The sequence below is a fragment of the Onychomys torridus genome, chromosome 3 (assembly GCF_903995425.1).
Source record: "Onychomys torridus chromosome 3, mOncTor1.1, whole genome shotgun sequence".
NCBI lineage: Eukaryota > Metazoa > Chordata > Mammalia > Rodentia > Cricetidae > Onychomys > Onychomys torridus.
The window spans coordinates 70,718,014-70,739,178 of record NC_050445.1 but is presented as its reverse complement, the minus strand read 5'-3'; the positions used below and the strand labels follow the sequence as shown (position 1 = coordinate 70,739,178).

At 40.0% G+C, this 21,165-nt stretch overlaps 1 protein-coding gene across 2 annotated transcripts in view; it reads left to right on the top strand.

Annotated features, from left to right (window-relative positions):
* Nucleotides 1-21,165, top strand: part of Grm3 (glutamate metabotropic receptor 3) — a 216,025-nt gene that overhangs the window by 184,067 nt on the left and 10,793 nt on the right. For both annotated transcript variants that reach the window (XM_036182442.1, XM_036182443.1), the window contains 2 exons: nt 10,813-11,879; nt 17,553-17,727. In XM_036182442.1, the coding sequence (XP_036038335.1) occupies nt 10,813-11,879; nt 17,553-17,727 (1,242 nt within the window). The remainder of the gene's footprint in view (nt 1-10,812; nt 11,880-17,552; nt 17,728-21,165) is intronic.

The window sequence follows — 21,165 nt, the reverse complement described above, 5'->3', positions numbered from 1 at the left end:
TGTATGTATAAGCTAGAGTTGATCAGTCATCTTCCCTGGTCTTTACTCTCTAATTTGTATACTGAGGCAAGGCTACTTATTGAACAAGAACTCTGATTTGACTAACCAACCAGCTGCATTTCTCTGGGGATGCCCAGTCTCTGCGTCCTGAGTGCTGGGATTCTAAGTAAGTAGGGAACCAGAGTGAACTCTGGTCTTCATGCCTGCTCCATAAGGGCTTTACCACTGAGCCATCTCTACAGCCTTCTGGGTTACCCTTTTATTTGAAATACAGAAAAGATTAGCTTGTTCTCTTGAGAAGCTCACAATATATTGGATTATGGCAGAGTAATGTTAAAATTCATACAGAAAGAAGTATGAGTGAGAAAGGCAATGAATGCCTAAGAAAAGAAGCCATATATGTATGTAGCAGGCTTTCTTTGGGCTACCAACCAGCTTCCAAATAAAGACACAGACTTGTTATTAGTTATGAATGCTCGGCCTTAGTTTAGGCTTGTCCCACTAGCTCTTATAACTTACTTTAATCTGTTTCTCTTCATCTATGTTTTCCCTCGGGGTTTTTCCTTTCTTTCATTCTGTATGACCTACTTCCCTGTTTCCTCTGTGTCTGCCTGGCCTCGGGAGTCTCCCTCTTTCTCCCTTGTTCTTTCTCCTCTCTCAAGCCTAGATTCCTCCTCCTACTTATTCTCTCTACTCACCAGCCCCACCTATCCCTCTACTGCCTAGCTATTGGCTGTCTAGCTTTTCATTAGACCAATTGGGTGCCTTGGGCAGGCAAAAACAAATGTAACACATATTTACATAGTAAACAACTGCACACACCTGTATACAGTTAAAGTAATGTCCCACAACACGTGTGAAATCAAAGACAAGAACTGGTACTTCCAGTGAAGAACCAGGCATGGAGCAAGGAATGTGTGTGCTGGCCTAGAAGGATGTTTTTCAAGTGTTATTGGAAAGAAAGAACATATTAAAGCACAGGGAATGTTGAATAAAACTGTACAATGGAAAGATGGAGTTTCATGTGGTGGAAGAGGGGGGCATTGAGATAGATTCAGGGATTATGAAGTTGTTAGAATGAAAGGATAACATGAACCATATTAAATAGATCTATGAAACTCTAGATGATATGTGATTCTACAGAGCACAGCTCTGGGGCATATCTACTCACCAGATGTAGAGCATCCTTAAATAAAGTAAATAAATTGAAATAAAATGAGATTACCCAAAAATTTGGATAAGCACTATATGCATGCATGTCATTATAATTTTTAAATGGTTCTCAAGGCAGATTCACAAATTAGATGCTAAAAAAAAAAACTAACCCCTGGACCCAGTAATGAGAACTATGTGCCTCTCTGCCAATCCAGCTTGATAGATCACAGATCTTTTTCTCTTTCGTATGTCTTTTTCTCTAAGAATACAAAGTACTGATATCACTTAGTACAACAGGAAAGTCATTCAGGCTTTGCAAAGTGGGACAATGAGATGCTAGTGCTGTGCTGCCTTGCAAACATTATTAGGAGCAGGAGATATGGCTCAGTGGTTAAGAGCATTTACAGCTCTTATATAGGACCAGAGTTTGGTTCCCAATATTCACTTCAGGCTCAGAATGAAATTCTGGCACACAGAGAGGAGAAAATTTTATAAAGGATAATTTCTTATTTTTTCACCTGGTTATTTCCAGGGACATAGAAACCCTTTCAGGGTGGTATAGGTTTGGAATTTCTAAGCAGTGGATAGATATGCTTGGTGACCTGACAAAGTCTCTTGAAATCTTACAATTCAACAAAGCAGCCCCTCTGTGTGAAGAGACTAAGCTGTGCGGCCGTGGCTGAGAAGCACAGGGCAGCTTGACAATGGACCAGCGTTCTGGAAGAAGTTATTTATTCCCGTTGTGTTCTCTTTACACGATGCCACGGAGAGTCAGATGCATGCACCAGGCAGAATAGAAATTAATTAGTTTTACCCTTGAAAATTTGAGCTCCTGCACACTAAGCTACTGTACTTACCTTTGACACGTTCATTCTCAAAGGCTGACTGGGATTTCTGCTGCTCTGCCTTTTATATAAAGATGTTTTGTGTGCTTTTAAAAAGGCAGAGCTCATTTGATTAAGTAGGCTGTTATTACTGTCACTGTGTTCGTCTGAACACAGGCTCTGCTACCAATTTTCATACACTTTGCAGTGAGGACTTTCCGGGGCATCTCTGGGTAGGATTTTCCCAGCAGGTTTCATCCTCTGTCTGTTCCCAGCTTCACTCATTTGCTCCCTTAGTTCACTCTTCTGGAACATGAGGAAGTGATCTAAGACAGAACAATGGAAGCTTAAGCCTTCTTTTGAAAAAGTCTTAGATATGTATTCATGTTTGCTTTAACAAAAGTCTTTTTCCCTTTTCTCCTATGTATGCTCTAGACATGACCTAGACATGCTAAAAATCATAAGTACCAGTGAAATTTGTCTTCAGTTTCCCTTTGAAAGCTGACATGGTTGGTGAGCGTTACAACATCACATGTGTTCCTGGACACTTGGTGTTGTGCCGGGGCCAGAAGTCACATGGGAGGGAAGTCCCCACAGAGACTGCACCAGGCTCTCTTTAGCAACAGACATCTCTGCTGCGTGTCAGGTCTAGAAGGTGGATGCCTCCCACCCCTGCCTCACACAAGAGTGCTTCTTCTCTTGGATCTGATTGGAGATGTTCAGCTGGTGGTGATGATGCCTTCCAAGTGCATGAAAAGGAGGGGCCCCGAATCTCTGAGAGAAATGGGATCTGTGGGGAAGGCAGGAGGAATGTGAATGAACTTACTTCTGTGATGTTATTGGTGAGGAGGGAAAGACCACAGCAAAGGAGATGGGGGAAATGTGCAAGCTGGGACAGCTCTCTAGGAAGTGATGCAGCAATGGAGAAGTCCTGCTGACATGATGAGACCATTCAGAATTTACTTGGTAAAGCCATTTTCCACTTACAATAGGAATTAAAATTGCCAAAATACATCTAGAAATACAGACATGCATTGCCCTGAGCAAACATCTCTGGTATTGTGATGCCCATACTTGTTTTTAATGAGGGTGTGTGCTGGATTTTGTGAGACATTCAACAGCATCCCCAGCCTCTAACTAGATGCCAGTAGTAAGATGTTCTTACACTCCTGCACCTTTACATGGACTGCAAAATAATATATCAAAATGTAAAACTGCTTGCCACCAAACCTCATTCCTCAGCACCCACATTTGGAAGGAGAGAACCCACTCCCACAAGTTGTCATATAACCTCCACACGTGTGCGCGTGCAAACACACACACACACACACACACACACACACACACACAAATAAATAAATAAATAATAAATGCTTGAAATGCAAAAAAAAAAAGGTGTCAAGAATTCTTCTCAGGTTCATATTTAATTGGTCTGTGTTATAATTCAAAATTAGTATGATTTTAAAGACCCTGGGGTTATTTTAGTAAGTTTAATGATCAGTTTGGGAAACAATTAATGAAAACCTATTATGTGCTCAGCATTGCCTAATGAGAGTACAAAGATGAATGAATCATTTTCTTTGTTCTATAGAAGTTTAGGATCCAGTGAAGAGACGAGCACACCATGACAATCTTACAATGCACTACGATCAATTTCCTCAAAGTGAAATACAGAGCACATTGTCAGCACAAAGGAGGGCTTGGCAGCATAATGACATATATTCTTCTGAAGTGTGTTCAGCACTTGGAAGCCTCACATCTGAGAACCAGATATTCATAACCATAAAAGACATTAGATAGAACGATAAAACCCCTAGTCATCATGATTTGACAATTGGAAGTTCAGACATAATTTTTAAGTTTAATTGTAATTAGAACTAAGAATTTATGTTCATTGGCTAGCTGTTAACTACAAAGGTAGGCCACACAGTGCCAAAAGGTATTTGCCAAAAATATATTTAAAAATTACTCGTGTCCAGAATAACATGGACATATAGGTAGATAGATAGATGATACATATATGATATGTAGCTATATAGAGATAGATGATAGCAGATGATAGATAGATAGATAGATAGATAGATAGATAGATGATTTCTGCAAATCAAATTTAAACATAGGTGGGATTGCAAAAGGCACTTCCTACAATAATATTTCCAGGTGTTTACCCTGGAACTGGAATTACAGGAGGTTGTTCTCTGCCCTGTGGGTGCTGAGGATGAAACCAGGTCTTACAGAAGTACAACAGCCAGTGCTCTTAACTGCCAAGCCACCTCACCGGCCCTCAGAATTTTGTTAATAAAAGCTTCTGTAGCTGTCTTACTGGAGATATTTTCTAGAGGAACTTTGTAGGTCATAGTAGCTCCCTTTGTCTATAACTATATCATCTTAAAAACGCCCTGAAAGTTGCTCCTGTCCCAACCATCAATTAATGACAAAAAAAGCTGTCCCATCCAAGCTGACCAGTGAGCTGTGGTACTGTGCCCCAGTCCCCCTTCTTCCAGTGGATCCTCAAGGACTCATTGAGACTGTGACCTACTTGTCCTCAGCAATCAGTCCCTCATTAATGCATCCTGTTTGGAATTTTCTCCTTTTTCAATAGCGTGAACACTGATAGAAGCTTTATTACCTCTCAGATCATCTACTCATCTACTTAAACAAGAAATTCCATGAAAGCACACAATGTATTTTGATCGTATTCCTACCATATCATATGATAAAATACTAGATAGCATCTTAAGTGAACCAAGCAGTCAGGCCTGCATACTGGTGCATATCTGAAATCGTAGCACCCAGACAGCTAAGTCAGCAGAATTGTGAATCTAAGGCCAATTTGGGCTATGTAATCAGACCCAGCCTCAGACGAATAAAATAGCAGGCACTAACTATATCTTCTCATCAATGCATGAATAAATCTCACAAAATTTTAACCAGAAGAAAAATCAGTACCAACTAATACTTTACAATATCATCATTTAAATGAGCTTCAATGTCAGGCAACAGCATGTAGTTGAGGATGGATTACATTTTCCCTTCCAAAAGCTGTGTTAAGTTCATAGCACTCCTTCCTCAGAATATGACCTTATTTGGGAACAGAGAAGTTACCTAAGTTAGAATGAGTTCATTAGTGTGAACACCAATCCAATATGTCTAGTTTTCTTATAGAAAGGAAAGTCTGATCACAAATACAGAGACACAGGAAGAGTACACTGCATTTATTCAAAATTGAGTGATGGATCTATAGGCAAAGAGTCATGCGATTTCAGGGAAGTTACCCCACCCAGAAGAGAGGACTGAAACAGACTACCCTTCACAGCCCTCCGGAGAAATCAAGCCTGCTAACGCTTGATTTCAGATGACTATGAAACAATAAATCTGGAATTTCAAGCCACCCATTGTGCTGATTTTGTTATAGCGGCTCTAGCATGCTGATACACTTACATCAGAGATTAGGATGGTGGCTGCCCTTGAGTACAAAGGAGAGTCAAGTGATAGGGACAGGAGCAAAGGAAGAGAAAACATACATCTTAATAGTCATGAGGTGCTAGTTGTGTGTTCACTTGCAGTGAAATAATTTATACTTTATATCAATATTATCATATCTCAGTGAAAGGGTTTTATAACTAAGCACTCATTAAATCCGACACAAAAGGGTCATTATCTACAAAATGAGAAGGACATGCGTCTGGTGGAAAGGGTAGAAAAAGTGCACCAGTAGAATCGGCTCACGTGAAGCTCACTTCTAACCAGTGAATGACCACTCTGAAAGCTTCAATGAGTAAAACCCTAGTAGGTGATCTCTGCGATGGCCCTCAGTTTGGGGCTGAGCTCCAACTTTCTGTGCCTGCTCCTGCTTTTCCTCTGCCTAGTCTCTTTGCTCTCATTCTTAATCTAAAATCAGATTGATCCCTCCTGAATCAACCTCATACGGTCTTAGCATGCTGTGGAATCTGTAGGGAAGCCTGAGAAAGCCTTCCATGAAGCCTGGGTATGCTAACTCTTCAGGAGATCTGATAAGGAAGTCCCCTTCAAAAGCCACTGCGCCTCAGTGTCTCTTCTCAAATACTTGCACTGTCCACGTTAGGGCCTAGTTGAACATTCCCCACATGATAGACCCAGTCCAGGAGAAAGTGGCCCTGGACCCCTGCTGCTCCACTGGGCTGATAACCACCAGAATGGCTTCAGCATTCCTGCTCCTCATCAGAAGGTTAATTCCTCACAGCCAGGGTCTCCTTCATTGGTTCTAATCTTCCTGCTGCCTGGTGTTTGTAAAGAGTTTGTCTGCTCTAGCCAAAGGAGTTTGGCTTCTTCACCTCTGACCTCTGCCATGGTCTGTGGAGGGAGATGGCATTTTCTTCTTCTTAACATTGTCTTTACTTCGATTCATCAGATAGGTTCACAGCCATTTAGGCTCCAGTTTTAAAATCAGAGCCATGTTGCTGTCAGTAGCTTTTGCAATCTTAATTAGTACTTACCGTTGTGAACCTGAGCAGTGAAGGCAATGTTGCTTTACTGAAGGCTTCCTAGGAGAGAGAAAAAATGGACCAATTTAATTTTCTCTTACTATTGCCCTGCGATGTTTCTAAGAAACAGACTTGACTCATCTCTATCAAATGGGTCCTAGGAGGGCTGGTCGCCTTGGTACTAAAACTTACAAGTAAATCCACTTGGAACTGGGCTCAGTACTAGTTGACTAACAAGCTACTGCAAAAACCACCGTCTTGACCTGAGGCCAGATCGGTGTCTGAAAATGAAGAACTCACTTTGCAGCATTAGAGGGCCAGGGGGCCAGGGACTGGGTTCAGGAAAAGGCAGTGAGTCTTTAAAAAGATATTCCATCTTCCTGTTTGTTATTCTTTCTTCCTTTTAGTCTGGACTCTCTCATGCTGTTGCAGTACAATGAAGGGTGGAGTGATTTATTTTTCCATGTCAAATGTGCTTACTCCCCTGGTGAGATCCCACTTGAGAAATAGCAAACTCCCCAGTTTTCCCACACTAAAGAACTACGCAATTGATTGCTAGATAATTGTGGTTCCAGTGCACTGGGTCTTAACTATCTCCCTCGTGAAGCATTTGGCTTGGAGGCAACTCTGACTGTATCCGGAAGGTGACAGAATCCATATACAAGGACCTCAGCTGTCCTGCCACTGCACGTCACTTCAGTACGGAAGGGTTTGCTTTGTCTCACTGCCCAGGCCAAACCAAAGCTCCAGGACAGGGCTACCCTCATGGTGGAATGTTTATCACAGATGTGCTTCACCCTTTTCTTCTAGAATCTCCTTTTGTTCTTTTTCATGCTGGTACAAACACAGCATTGTGTATTTCAAACTAAGGATCAGGGTGCTTCTGACAATGGATTTTGTTAGGGTTTATAAAGTATTCATTTGAAGGACCTTAAGGTGTTTTTTATGGTTAAAGGATTTAGACATTATACTATATTTTGTTATATATTTTCTAGTTTAACAAATTTAGTAAAAGGTGAATTTTTATTCAAGAACAATTCCTACTAGGGAGGTAGTTTAGTCAGTAAAGTATTAATTATGCAAGCATAATAATCTGAGTTCAACCCCTAGAATTCAGCACACTTGTAATCTCAGAGCTATAATCTTAGTGTTGGGGAGGCAGAATCAGGAGCATCCCCAGACTGCCGGCTGCAGGGTCAGGGAGAGACCCTATCTCAAAATATATGATAGAGAGGAATTAAGGAAGATCATTGCTCTCTACCTCTGGCCTCCATACATGCACAAATATGTACACACAAACATGTATATATATATATATATATATATATATATATATATATATATATATATATACACATACATACATATATACATATACATACATGAACATACATACACACAAAAAATTCACCAAAAGTATCATTTGTTTAGTCACCACACATTTTCAAAGACTTGCTGAAATACTTTCATTATTTTACAAACTATTTATCTTTTAAGTGTTTTTTGCCTGATCTTCAATGACTATTCTATTTAATTGTATAACTTCTTATCCAAATTAAATCTGTACATATTTATGTGAATACAGCACACTTACAAAGAAGAATAAAATTATCTTCCCTCACTTTCCCTGAGCACAGTCCACCACCCACACATGGGCACTTCTTACTGGAAAATAAAGTGATCCATTTTTTATTATATCCCCTTCTTTCCTCATAACATTTTGACCAAACTCTGAGAGTTTTTTTATATTTATCTTTCAATACTTACACTGAATTTCTGTTTTAGCTATATCATTTCACAAAGCTGATTCTCTGTGTGTTTGTATGTACTCAGGCACAGGTGTGTTGGGAAGCACATGCATGGAATCCAGACCCTTAGGTGTCATGCCTCAGGAGCTGTCCACCATGCATTTTTTTGAGTCAGGGTCTCTCATTAGCAAAAGTTGATTCTTGATCTCTGAACATCCCTTTTGAAGGCTTTCCCATCTGCCTCACAGATATCATATTTGTGTTTACAGAGCATATGTGAATAGATAATGCAACCATGTTATTAAAAATCTAAAGTAAATAAAATCTAAGGTAAAATAAAAATATACCTCTATCTTTGCCACCAATCTGTTGACTTTCCATCTCCTGGCCAATATAGTCACTGTTCTTAGTTATCATTCTCGAGCTCCTCTGTGCATAGAAAAAAAGGAACAGATCACTTTATGGTACCCACCCCCATAAAATATAGCTGTTCAAACATTTTGTTTTTCACACAAAACAATGCAACTTTTAGGTTTCTAATATGTCCATACTAGACAGAGCATACATGTCCTCACTCTTCTCACATCTGTGTAACATTTTATTTGTTGTTAATGAACTGATGTCATTTCCAAGTCTTTCTGTTATAAATAATCCTTCAGTAAACACATAGTCTAACTGATCTGTAGAATACATTCCACCAATGGAAACTGCCTAGCCAAAACCTGGGTACATCTGTAATTTTGAAAAAAAGTCTGACCAGTTGCTCTCCTATAGAAGTATACTAATTCTTACACACAAAAACATGACAAGAGAGAGAGTGCCCAACTACAGCCTTGTTAGTAGAGCATGTTACAAGTGAGAAATGATTTTACTGTGTGTATTGGTTTCCTATTAATACTGAAATAAATCACTACAAAACTGGTGATTTGGAGAGACTGTGAGTTACCCTCTCTGGTAGGCAGATGTAGGGAGAAGGGCCACGGCTAGGTAATAAAGGTGGTGAACTTCCAAGATGGTTGGCTTCTTCCTTACCCTTCTGACCTAAGACAAAAACCTGGCAGCTTAAAACAAATGCCTTGAGGTTTTGTTCTCCCTTCAACATGCCCTCTCCTGATAAACTGGCTCAACAAATTCAAGGCCAGATCAGGATCTATTACACAGCAGTTGCTGTCCAACCAATCTTTCCATATTTCTGCAAACTTACCAACCCTAAATTAGGGAGGAAAACCCTTCAAGGCTTTACCAATCCCCAGCCTTCAAGAAGAGACTGAATTTCTGAGATTTCCAAGCCCTGCTCTGCTTTGCAGAGGGTCTTTTTGAGTATGCTGCATGTGTGTTTCTTTGCCCACCTCCAAACTCCTTTGGACGGCCAATTCTTTCTGCTGCCTTCTATGCTGTTGGAGATTTTTCTGCTCCTACCCATTGTGCTCAAGATTTTTCCTGCCTTTTAATTCTTTAACTGGTAGAGAAAACGAACCTGATCAAGACCCCTACTGTATTTTAAAGCTACCTAATTTTATTTCATATGCTTCTGGAGGCCAGATGTCTAAATGGATTTCACTGGTGTAGAAGCAGTGTGCTGGCAGAGCTGCATTTCCTCTTGAAGGCCCCACTGAAGGACCCATTTTATTTCCTTTGCAGTTTTTACCACCCATCTATGTTGGCAGTTCCTTTAGAGCCAACAGTGGTGAGCTCCACCTTCACCCAGAACCCAGCACCTCTGATCCTTCTCCAGCATTTCTGACCTGTGTCAGGAACTCTGGGCTCCCCCATATAAAGCAAGATGTCGTTATGTCAGCTAAAAGCCAATTTTAATTCCAACTTTAACTAATCTTTGTTGTCTGGTATAACACGATCTAGAATATACCATTGTTTGAGAGCGTCCCACCTTCTATTCTTAAAGTAAAGCCCACTTGCAAATATCCTACATATTATTGTATGTATAAGATCTCTAACCAAGCATGGCAACACATCCTTGTAACCCCAGCATTCAGGATGTTGAGGTAAGAGAATTACTGTGTGTTTAAAGCTAGCCTGGGATACATAGCAAGGCTGTTTGCCAAAACTACAGAACAACTATAAATAAATTTCAATGTTTTTCCTATGCCAATCATCAGAAATGTTTAAATGCCTGTATTATACAATTTACATTGAGATCTCATTTCAAGGAGAAATTTTTTTCTATTAATTTTATATTGTCATGAAAACAATAAAGATGGTAAAAATTTTAGTGATTGTATATAAAAGTGTGAATTCCTATTACAAAGCTTTCAAAAAACAGCATTTTACAACACACAGAGTACAACTATGTGTTTGCCAATGTTTTTCTGTTCTGTTACATGCTCCCTTGAAGTAGCACCGTGTTATGTTCATTATTATCACTGACACTTGGCACCCGTTAGACACTCAGCAATCTGAAGTGAGTAAATTTATGAATGCATAAGCACTCTGGAAGCTTTTGATGTGTGGCTTTCAATGGTAAGTAATAAACTATGTCAACCTTGGTCTCTCTCGTCCCTGTGACTTCAGTTCTGCTGAGTGTATGGCAAAAGGAATTGACTGATGACATATGATACACCTAAACAAGTGTTCTTTTCTTTTCTTCCATTCTGGGTATCAAAGCTCCATTCAACCCAAATAAAGGAGCAGACAGCATTGTGAAGTTTGACACTTTTGGAGATGGGATGGGAAGATACAACGTGTTCAACTTCCAGCACATAGGTGGGAAGTATTCCTACTTGAAGGTTGGCCACTGGGCAGAAACTTTATCTCTAGACGTGGACTCTATCCACTGGTCCCGGAACTCAGTCCCTACTTCCCAGTGCAGTGATCCTTGTGCCCCCAATGAGATGAAGAATATGCAGCCAGGGGATGTCTGCTGCTGGATCTGCATCCCCTGTGAGCCCTACGAATACTTGGTTGATGAATTCACCTGTATGGATTGTGGGCCTGGCCAGTGGCCCACTGCTGACCTATCTGGATGCTACAATCTTCCAGAGGATTACATCAAATGGGAAGATGCCTGGGCAATAGGCCCAGTCACCATTGCCTGTCTGGGTTTTATGTGTACGTGCATAGTTATAACTGTCTTTATCAAGCACAACAACACACCCTTGGTCAAAGCATCAGGCCGAGAACTCTGCTACATCTTGTTGTTTGGAGTTAGCCTGTCCTATGGCATGACATTCTTCTTCATTGCTAAGCCATCACCTGTCATCTGTGCATTGCGCCGGCTTGGACTTGGGACTTCCTTTGCCATCTGTTATTCAGCTCTGCTGACCAAGACAAACTGCATTGCTCGCATCTTTGATGGTGTCAAGAATGGCGCTCAGAGGCCAAAATTCATCAGCCCCAGTTCTCAGGTGTTTATCTGCCTGGGTTTGATACTGGTCCAAATTGTGATGGTGTCCGTGTGGCTTATCCTGGAGGCTCCAGGCACCAGAAGATATACCCTTCCAGAGAAGCGGGAAACAGTCATCCTAAAATGCAATGTCAAAGATTCCAGCATGTTGATCTCTCTGGCCTATGATGTGGTTCTGGTGATTCTATGCACTGTGTATGCCTTCAAAACAAGGAAGTGTCCTGAGAACTTCAATGAAGCTAAGTTCATAGGCTTCACCATGTATACTACCTGCATCATCTGGTTGGCGTTCCTCCCTATATTTTATGTGACATCAAGTGACTACAGAGTAAGTCTTTAACTGCTTCCTTCTTTTCTTTAATTTGGCTTGCTTCCTTCCTTTGTTCTTTTCATCTGTCAATGTTTTGTTGGGTAGGAGTTAGGGTAGACTCCTTTTATTTCATCTCAGGAATGAATCAAATAATTACAATGCCATGATTAACTTGAATATGTTATGAGGAAATTAATTCACTATGCTTTAAAACATTCAATTAGTGTTTAATTTGTTCAGAGCACTGTGCCAGGCACAGAGGGGAAGGCAGATATAACTGATGGGTCATTCAAGTCATTTATAACCCAGTAAGGAATAAAACATAATACACACACATGAAAACATCTTAATTAAATTTAAAAGGCAATTGACAAGAGAATGAGACTTCATCACTAAAACCCTAATGAGAATACTTGAAATTAGACACAAGAGGATGTCTGTAATAGATGGATCTATAAATTAAAGTATAATTGTAACTTAAGTCAAGATCAGAATAAAGATCTAAAACTTGTATTCATGCTTTATTACTTCCTATGATGGATTAAAATACAATCCACTGTGCCTCTTCTAAGCCTTTAGTTATATATACACAAATACACTGTGTATAATTGTGAATACCTATGTGTCATTGAACTGATAAAAACTTTATTACACATGTATGAGTAGCCTAATTAAGTCATTATTTATAGAGTTCAAATTTATGGACTGCCATATAATTACCGGCTCTTACGGTGGAAACATCATCCTATCATAATTTCCCAGGTTGTTGAGCCATTCATAAGTTGATTTTGCTTTACTCTTTCTAATTGTAGTGTCTTCGGTGAGTAATAAGATTTCACCCCTGCCCCTTTCTGGCAGTTGGTTTTTATTATCTCTAGTTTTTAGGCCATCATAGATCAGTTATCCACAAGCCTGTTTTCTTGTTATGCCATGATTTCACAAAATGAAGTAGTCCATAGGTAATAACCATTCCAGAATCTTCTGTTTACCAGTACTTTCATCGCCCAAATCTAGGAAATTGCATCTCAAAAGGAAGGCACAGCAAATCTCAAATGTCAGACAGGGAAAATACAAACAAGCAAACAAACAGAAACACCTTCAAGGTGTCTATGGCACATCATGATGAATATTTTTAATAGCAATAGATTGCATTCTTGAGAGTATAAAAAAGTATATTTTATTTGTTCTCCCCACAAAAAATAAGTAAGTGAGGTAACATATGCTTATTAATTTGATTTATCATTCTATAATGTTTTCATATTTCAATATATGTTATATATATATGCACCATGATTAACTTCAATATGATATAAGAAAATTAATTCACTGTTTTAAAATACATATGTAATATGCTTTAAAAATACATATATGTGATTTCCACCAAATAAAATAACGTTTTAAAGGAAGAAAAAAACTAAAGCACAGGTTAAAAGCCTGAAAAAGGCTACTGTCTCTAATTCAAACAATTCACAACTGTATGAGTGAAATCTATGGACTGTATGCAGTAATATTCAGTACAAATGAGGAACATAAGTTCAATGTTAGAATAATGGTCAGATATTTTTAATGCTTAGACATTAAGACAACATATTAAAAAATTAAAAATCTTTAAGAGAGATAGTATCATAATTTGATAAGGAAAATCAAAGGCAAAATATGTGAACCACAAAAGAGTTTGAACAGTCAGAGTTTCAGAATAAAATAAAGGAGTATTATTAATATTTGTAAAGCCCCTAACTGTTGTCTCATTCCATGGATCAGTGTGGACAACTGAGTTTTTAATGTTGTTACTGTATTGTCCTTAGTGAACCTGCTTTAGAGTACTGGGAATGAGAACCAGTGCAATGGTAATTATGTTGCCCTGGACATCTGAGTTTCAACTTCTCATCCTCAGAAGAGCTACTTGATTTATAAAGTGAAGCAGAAAATGTTACCAAAAGTAAATGTAATAACATTATAAAATTGTGATCTTATTGGAGAAGTTAGCATTTTCTTCTCATGCACAAAAACTTGAGTTTGTCCCTTGTATGAAAACAATACAGTAGAGTGCTAACTAGATAGAATTATCTGAAGATACCAGAAATGTCACTGAGCTGTAGAAGTCATATGATAAATAGGGCACCTTTGAAAGGAGAAGGCAGACTTCAGATGTGACTCTAGAATTCTGACAAAGTTCAAATACAATAAAATCCAAATTTCCTCATGTTGATAATCCTAAAATTTAAACATCCATATGTCAAATCATGAATTATTTTTTAAAGAATTGTCACCCTCATTTTGCTGATGCCCACTGCACAATGTCTACTGTAGAGTGAGAAGCAAGTTCCAAGTTCTTCAAGCAAGGCAGAAGAAACCGCAGGCACCGATACTCTCGTGCAGAAAGTGTTAGGGTAGAAAGGCACGGGCAGCTACAGTTTAATACATAAACACAGAGTTTGATCTAAGAGGTTGACTGGGGAGCTAAATGACGTAAGATTCTGTAGGACACAGAAACAAATATAAATTTTATTTTCTATCCAAAAGGAAACCATTGGAAGATTTTTAGGTGAATGATCATGGTCTCATACCATAAAGCAGAAAGCAAAGCAAGAGCGAGGACAGTGGTCAGCCTGCTTGGTAGGACAGAGGCTGTGGCCGCTGCAACCAAGAGAGCTAACATTTAAGGAGGTTAGACGTGAACACAGAAACCATCCAGGATTTTCAGAGGCCTTTGTACTGTCTGCAATCTACCAAGGTAACCTGCCACAGTGCCAGGGACAAGGCAGAGCACATGTGACTACTGATTCAGATGCAAAGGACTTTATCACAACCACAGCAGCAGCTGGTGCCAGCATCTATGCAGGACCCCCAGGTTCCAGTTTCTACAAAGCAATGCACACTGGGCTCAGGGACACCTGAATGTGCCCTGATTGAGAAAGGCCCAACTTTGCCCGTAATGCCAGCACTGGGGAGGCTGAAGCAGTACCAAGTGGCCTCTGTACCCACAAGTACCAAGTGATCAGTATCTACAAGTACCAAGTGTGCTCTACACACAGTACCAAGTGCCTTCTGCCCCGGCCAGCAGGATCCTCAACAGGGACCTGAAGGGAGGGCCGGTGAATGAGAGGGACAAGAGACACAAAGAACAAGAGCAAGACAGGACGTCTGATCAAGCTCCAAAATTTTATTTTTCTCTCAAGGCATATATAGGTAGGAAAAGGGGGATGCAAGCAGGAAGAGACTTAATTATGGGCTGTTCAGCCAGCAGGGAATGTTGCTTTGGGGGTTATCTATCTACTCTTGTCTAATTGCCTAATTGCCTAACTACAGTTCATTCATCTGATATCTGAGAAGAGGTTCTGGTGTTATGGAGACTTAAGCAAGACCTAGATCTAAGGAAAATGAAGAGAAGCCCAAATATGGCAGCATGTGTGTCAAGCAAGGGTCGCTTAAGCTTATGGCCCCCTTAGCCCTCTACTCACAATTACTAAGTGCCCTTAACCACAAGTACCAAGTGTCCTGTACACACAGAACCAAGTGCCCTGTACCCTCAGCTTCTCAAGGAAATCAGCCAAAGCTCAGATGACCCACCCACTTTTTGCCTTCCCTGCAGGTCCCTCTCTTCTTCTCCTGATTAGTGAGGTTCAAACCCCCACAACTTCTATGTGAAAAGAAGTAGAACTTTCTGCCCAATCAGAATAAATTTAATATTAAGTTGTTAGTATCAAATGGACTTGACTTCTGTTGTGAAGAAATACACCCTATCCAGCACCAGAAAGACTCAGAAACAATCAGAGCCCCAGACTAGCTGCTCTCTTTCAACCCTTTTTCTATAACCCAACATCCAATCCCCTCTTCAGATCCTCCCATTTATTGAGGATTTGTGTGTGTGTGTGGTGGTGGTGGTGGTGGTGGTGGTGGTGATGGTGGTGGTGGTGGTAGTGGTGGTGGCTTTTGTTTTGTTTTGTTTTTTGTTTGGTTGGTTTTGGTTTTTTGTTTGTTTGTTTGTTTTGGGTTTTTGTTGTTGGTGGTGGTGGTGGTGGTGGTTTTTTGAGACTGGGTTTCTCTGTGTAACAGTCCTGGCTGTCCTGGAATTCGCTTTGTAGACCAGGCTGGCCTTGAACTCATTGAGATCCACCTGCCTCTGCCTCCTGAGTGCTGGGCACCACCAGCACCCGACCAGATCCTTCCATTTAATAGGCAATGAATAGAATGCTGTTCATGTCAGGTTGACCATACAGTTTTGCCAGCATGTTTGTTATTGATTTTTATGGAGTTTCTTTGGCCCTTGAGACCCTCATACTTCCTTTCTTTAAAAGCCTATCTTGGTTAGAACTCCATCCTTACTGCCAAAACTGTCACAGACTGCAGTGTCCAAGATGAGATTTCTATTCTACTTATTAGATAACAAGTTATCACACCAGCTTCATTGCTGATGACAAAAAAAAAGAGAAAAACTAAGAAAACAAAAAACAAACAAACAAACAAATATAAAAAAGGCTGTGATTGACATCAACAGCAATAATAGCAATAGCCAGACTGAGCATGTGCAGCAGTGGCCTCTGAGCCTCACTTCTCATATGGACCAACAATGGCCTCTGGAACTAGAAGTAGACTATATCTTTCAAAGCTCTTTATGTGAACATCCATGAAAAGCAAGTTCAGAACAGAGGCAGCTAGAGCCTTTGCTTACAAGATATGTAGAAATAGGAGACCTTCACAGAATTATCTCCCAACAGAACTTGTTAATGGATTGGATGAATGAGTTTAATAACAGTGAAAAAAAATCAAAGATAACTCCCAATTGTTTTCAAACATTTGGTGTCTCTCAGACTGGAACATTTGGAAAAGGTCAAGTTTGGGTTACATGTACTTCCTTTATTCCTATTAAATACTAAACATAATGTGTGATAATGACAGTTGAATATGTATGAATATGTAAATGATATGATAAATATGTAAATATGGAAGCATACAGAATAGGTCTGAACTACTAAATATCTGGATATAAACAATATAGCAGGTATCTAGTCATGAGAAATTAATCATGAGGGGAAATATTAAAAAAAAACCTGAGGTCTAAGACACCCCAGACCTTAAAGTTCAGATAGAAAAGATCATTAAAACCAGGAACAATCACCCAGTCTAGGGAGGGATGTGTCTAGGAAGCCAAAATAAGGAAATGATTACTGATGTCAAATGTTGCTATAAGTTTGAAGATAAAGTCAGGGCCATAGGGTCTGGTGGTAAATAGAACAGAGAGTTGTAGATTAAACACAGACTTTGAATCATGTGACTTACTGAAGGAACTGGACAAGGAAACTTTGAACAAGCCAAGTTTATTGATGATAACCTCTTGCAATCTAGTCCTTTCACACTGAATATTTATGTTTTCCCATTTAAGATTCTGACTTTACTGGCTCTGCATAAATATCATTATACAAATATAAAGAAAACCAGAAAAATCTATGTGAAGTCTTGGCAAGCAGTCAGAAGCAGCCCACACAAATGATGCTTGCTTTGAAATCCTAAACAATGTTTTCATGGATATCGCAAACACAGAAGAAGACAATGTAATTAGCACATACACTTAGCTATGGTAAGAGCAGTTATGACCGAGCCCCCTTAACTTGGACTTGTCTCAATGTTCTCTTTAGCTGACTACATGATGGAATTTATAGCGGACACTCATTTAGTCAACCTTTCTTATAGGTGCAGACGACGACAATGTGCATCTCCGTTAGCTTGAGTGGTTTTGTGGTCTTGGGCTGTTTGTTTGCCCCCAAGGTACACATTGTCCTGTTCCAACCCCAGAAGAATGTGGTCACACACAGACTGCACCTCAACAGGTTCAGTGTCAGCGGAACTGCCACCACATACTCTCAGTGTAAGTATGGAACTAACACCTGTTCATTTGTAGATGGCCCTACGTGGAGACCCAGGACAGCAGGGCCCAACAAAGCATGCCTGTCCCCATAAAGAATCTCAGATCAGTGTTAATAAGTTCGAATATGCATAGTAAATTAGAATGTGTATCAGACTGAGCTATGTGCTAAGGATACAGTACAGAGCAGAAGATTCAACATTCTGTTTGGGCACCAGGTAGTGTCTGTCAGGGAAGACAGACATTCAGACTATTAATTCAATCAATCTTTGACCAGGTTGTGTCGCCATAGGATCAGCCTTCTAACCTTTTTGCAATAATTCCAAGTTGCCTTAGGAGAGTCACTGAGTTGCCCCTGCCTTACTTTACTCAGTGACCAGAGGGCGGTGATCTCTAAAGAGTGTTCAGAGTCACACACGTGCTAAAGATGCTGCATGAAAAGTGCAAGGGATGCTCATGAGGAGGAAAGGCTACCAGCAGAAACCACTCTTTTCAAAAGTTCAAACGCGTCTATTAACAAGGGGAAGCAAATGATAGGATTGGAGAGAGACTTGGAGAAGATTTGGGGAATCTTCTCAATGAGGACACTTGCTTATTCCCTTTGTAAATTTAACCACAGTAAAATCCAACCAACATCCCAGGACAAGACTTGGGAAAGTGCTAGAATAGATCTTTCTGATTCATTGACACAATGATTTATTGCTGAGAACAGCTAAGGGGCTATGTGAACCTGGTTCTAGGTTCTCTCCCCAGACCACCATTCCTTCCTATTCTGGGATTTTTGTAGCTAAGACAGTGACTGAAACACTGTCATCCTCAAACACAGGATTCAAGCTTCCTAAAGCACAAATGTATCTGAAACAGACAGCTTTTTAAGTAATTTTCAGTTAGCCTGTGGTTCAAAGTAGGGGAAATTCACTGGCAGGGTGAGAGAGAAGAAGTTGGAGCCTGAGGGGGAGGAAAGTCTCAGAATGACAGAGATACATGATTACTTCACAGTTTTGCCTCTGGTCAATTAGAAAGGATACTTCAAAATGGCTGAGCATCACAGGATGAGCTAGTGCATTAGTACCTCAGTTTCTCCAACAAATTATAGAATGTAGCAAGGCGCTCTTTCCACCAGCAGGGGAAAACTGACAGACAGGGTAGGAGTACACCTGTGTTCTGGGAGTCACCCTATACCCTTATCTTCTCAGCCCTGAACTGCTGTGATGCAGGGATCCACACATTTCCTGCTAAATCCCCAGGTTTCCCAATGGTGAAGTAACGGCTATAAAATAGAGAAACATGCTTATTTCCATACCAAACAAATCTGTTCATTTCTTAACTAAACAAAATTGCTATAGCTAGCTAGTTCAGACAACAACAACAACAACAAAAAACCCCTGGCAATAAAAAAATAATGTCATGCACAAAAACTATCACCTACCCAATATTTTCTATGTGATGGGCATTGTACTAAATACTTTGTGTGTATGTGTATACTACATTTTATTTAATGTTCACAACTTTTTGAGATAGAGAAACCTGAACAGGGTTATGATTATCCCAATTAATGAAGCAGTATTTTTTAAATACCTGAATCAGAACTTAGCATCAGTACTTCTGAAGTCAAGCCAACAAGCACACCTAACTACAGTACTAGCTTCCCCTCCCAGAAAGCATGCTGGGGCTATTAAGCACCTGGCTTATGATGCTGGGTGGTTAATGGCTTCCATAGGAAGAAGTATAACACTCACCCTAGACTGAATAGGACAAGTTTCCCCTGGATCTGTTGAGAGCTCAGAGCTCCCAGATACAACTGGAACAACTTAACATAGTCTTTAAGTTGTAACACACACTTTAAAGTCAAACCTCAGTAATTCAGAACTAGGAGTTCTAATACACATGGTAGGAATTATTAAATTAAAAAAAAATCCTAGATTCTATCTGATCAAATCCTCTTCTCAGAAACTGTTAAATATCCATTTACACAAAAATACTGTGCTGGGGCTGTAGCAGACCCACTGTGGCTCTGAAAACTAATCTGAAAATGGCCAAACTGCTGCTTTAAGGTAGATGTCTACTCAATGGAACATTTTAGAGATTTCCAGACCTCAACAGTAATGCCCGAATTAATGTATCCCAATCAACGAGGCAGTGTTTTCTAACAAAGAATTTATACAATATCATTTCAAATCGCAGAAATAACAAATGCACTCATCTATAATTCTGTGTTTAAAGTAGCTTACCTTTACAGATTTATTTCATCTTGGTGATATCAGGTGCTAGAAGTTCTATTTTGTGGCTAAGAAAATTGAGGAGTAAAGTTGCTTGTGTTTATTGATGGCTCAAAGCTCATTTATTTTTGTTTTTGTTTTTTTTAACTTTAGAAACACAGTCTCTCTGTGTATTCCCTGGCTGTCCCAGAACTCACTCTAGAGACCAGACTGGCCTTGAACTCAGAGATCCTCCTTCCTCTGCCTCACAAGTACTGGGATTAAAGGTGTGTGCCACCACAACCAGCCTATAACTAGACCTAGCAGCATGTTGACCTTGGATTTCCCAACCTGCAGTGAAAATGTTTCTCATTTTAATAAATTAAAGCTACTCTCATGAAATTCATTCAGTCATTAAGTTCTTAAATATTACCATGTTCCAGTGTACTGCCTATGATCACCAAGTACAGCAATGAGGAGTAAAACAGGGCCCTAACCCCTGAAGCTTATTGTCTAAGGCAGTGTTTTGATACTGTAGAAGGTATAACTAACTAATGGGTGGGGGGAGGTTTATTTAGTGTGTTTCAAAAAGAAAAGAAATACAAACTCAGGATACATTAGATTTAAAAAAACAGACAAACATTCAGGCAAATCACAAAGAGCTATATGTATGGACCAGGTAGAATGCGTTTATTAACTCCGAATCACTATCACAGACTTGTGAGATCCACTTCTGTATGTGAATATGCTACTGGCCTGCTGTCATGTGAGAATTTAAGCCAAACCTTTACTCTCTAGCATAAATACAGTACAGCTCATACCCATTTCCTCCCAAATACTGTGATTGGTGCTTTTCATAAATTACACAAAACTCTTAAGTGACTGTGAATCCACTAGGTGTTAGCTTCCAGTGCTGCAGCAGCCTGCCTCTGCCACCGCAGCAGTTCCATCATCACCTGTGCCCAGGTGCCATGTCATCACCTGTCACCAGGTGCCCTTCCAACATCAGCTGTACCACATGTGATACACCTTAAAGGTGCCCGCCAGACACAGCTCGCTCTCCTGCCTCTCCACTCTCTTCTTCCTTCTGTCTGCTCCCTGTTGTCTGTCTGCCTCTCTCATGTCACACTCCAACATGGCCTTTCACACACACACACACACACACACACACACACACACACACACACACACCTCTTGCACTAACTCTGTTATCTTACTTGGAGTGTGAGCGTAGTCACTGATT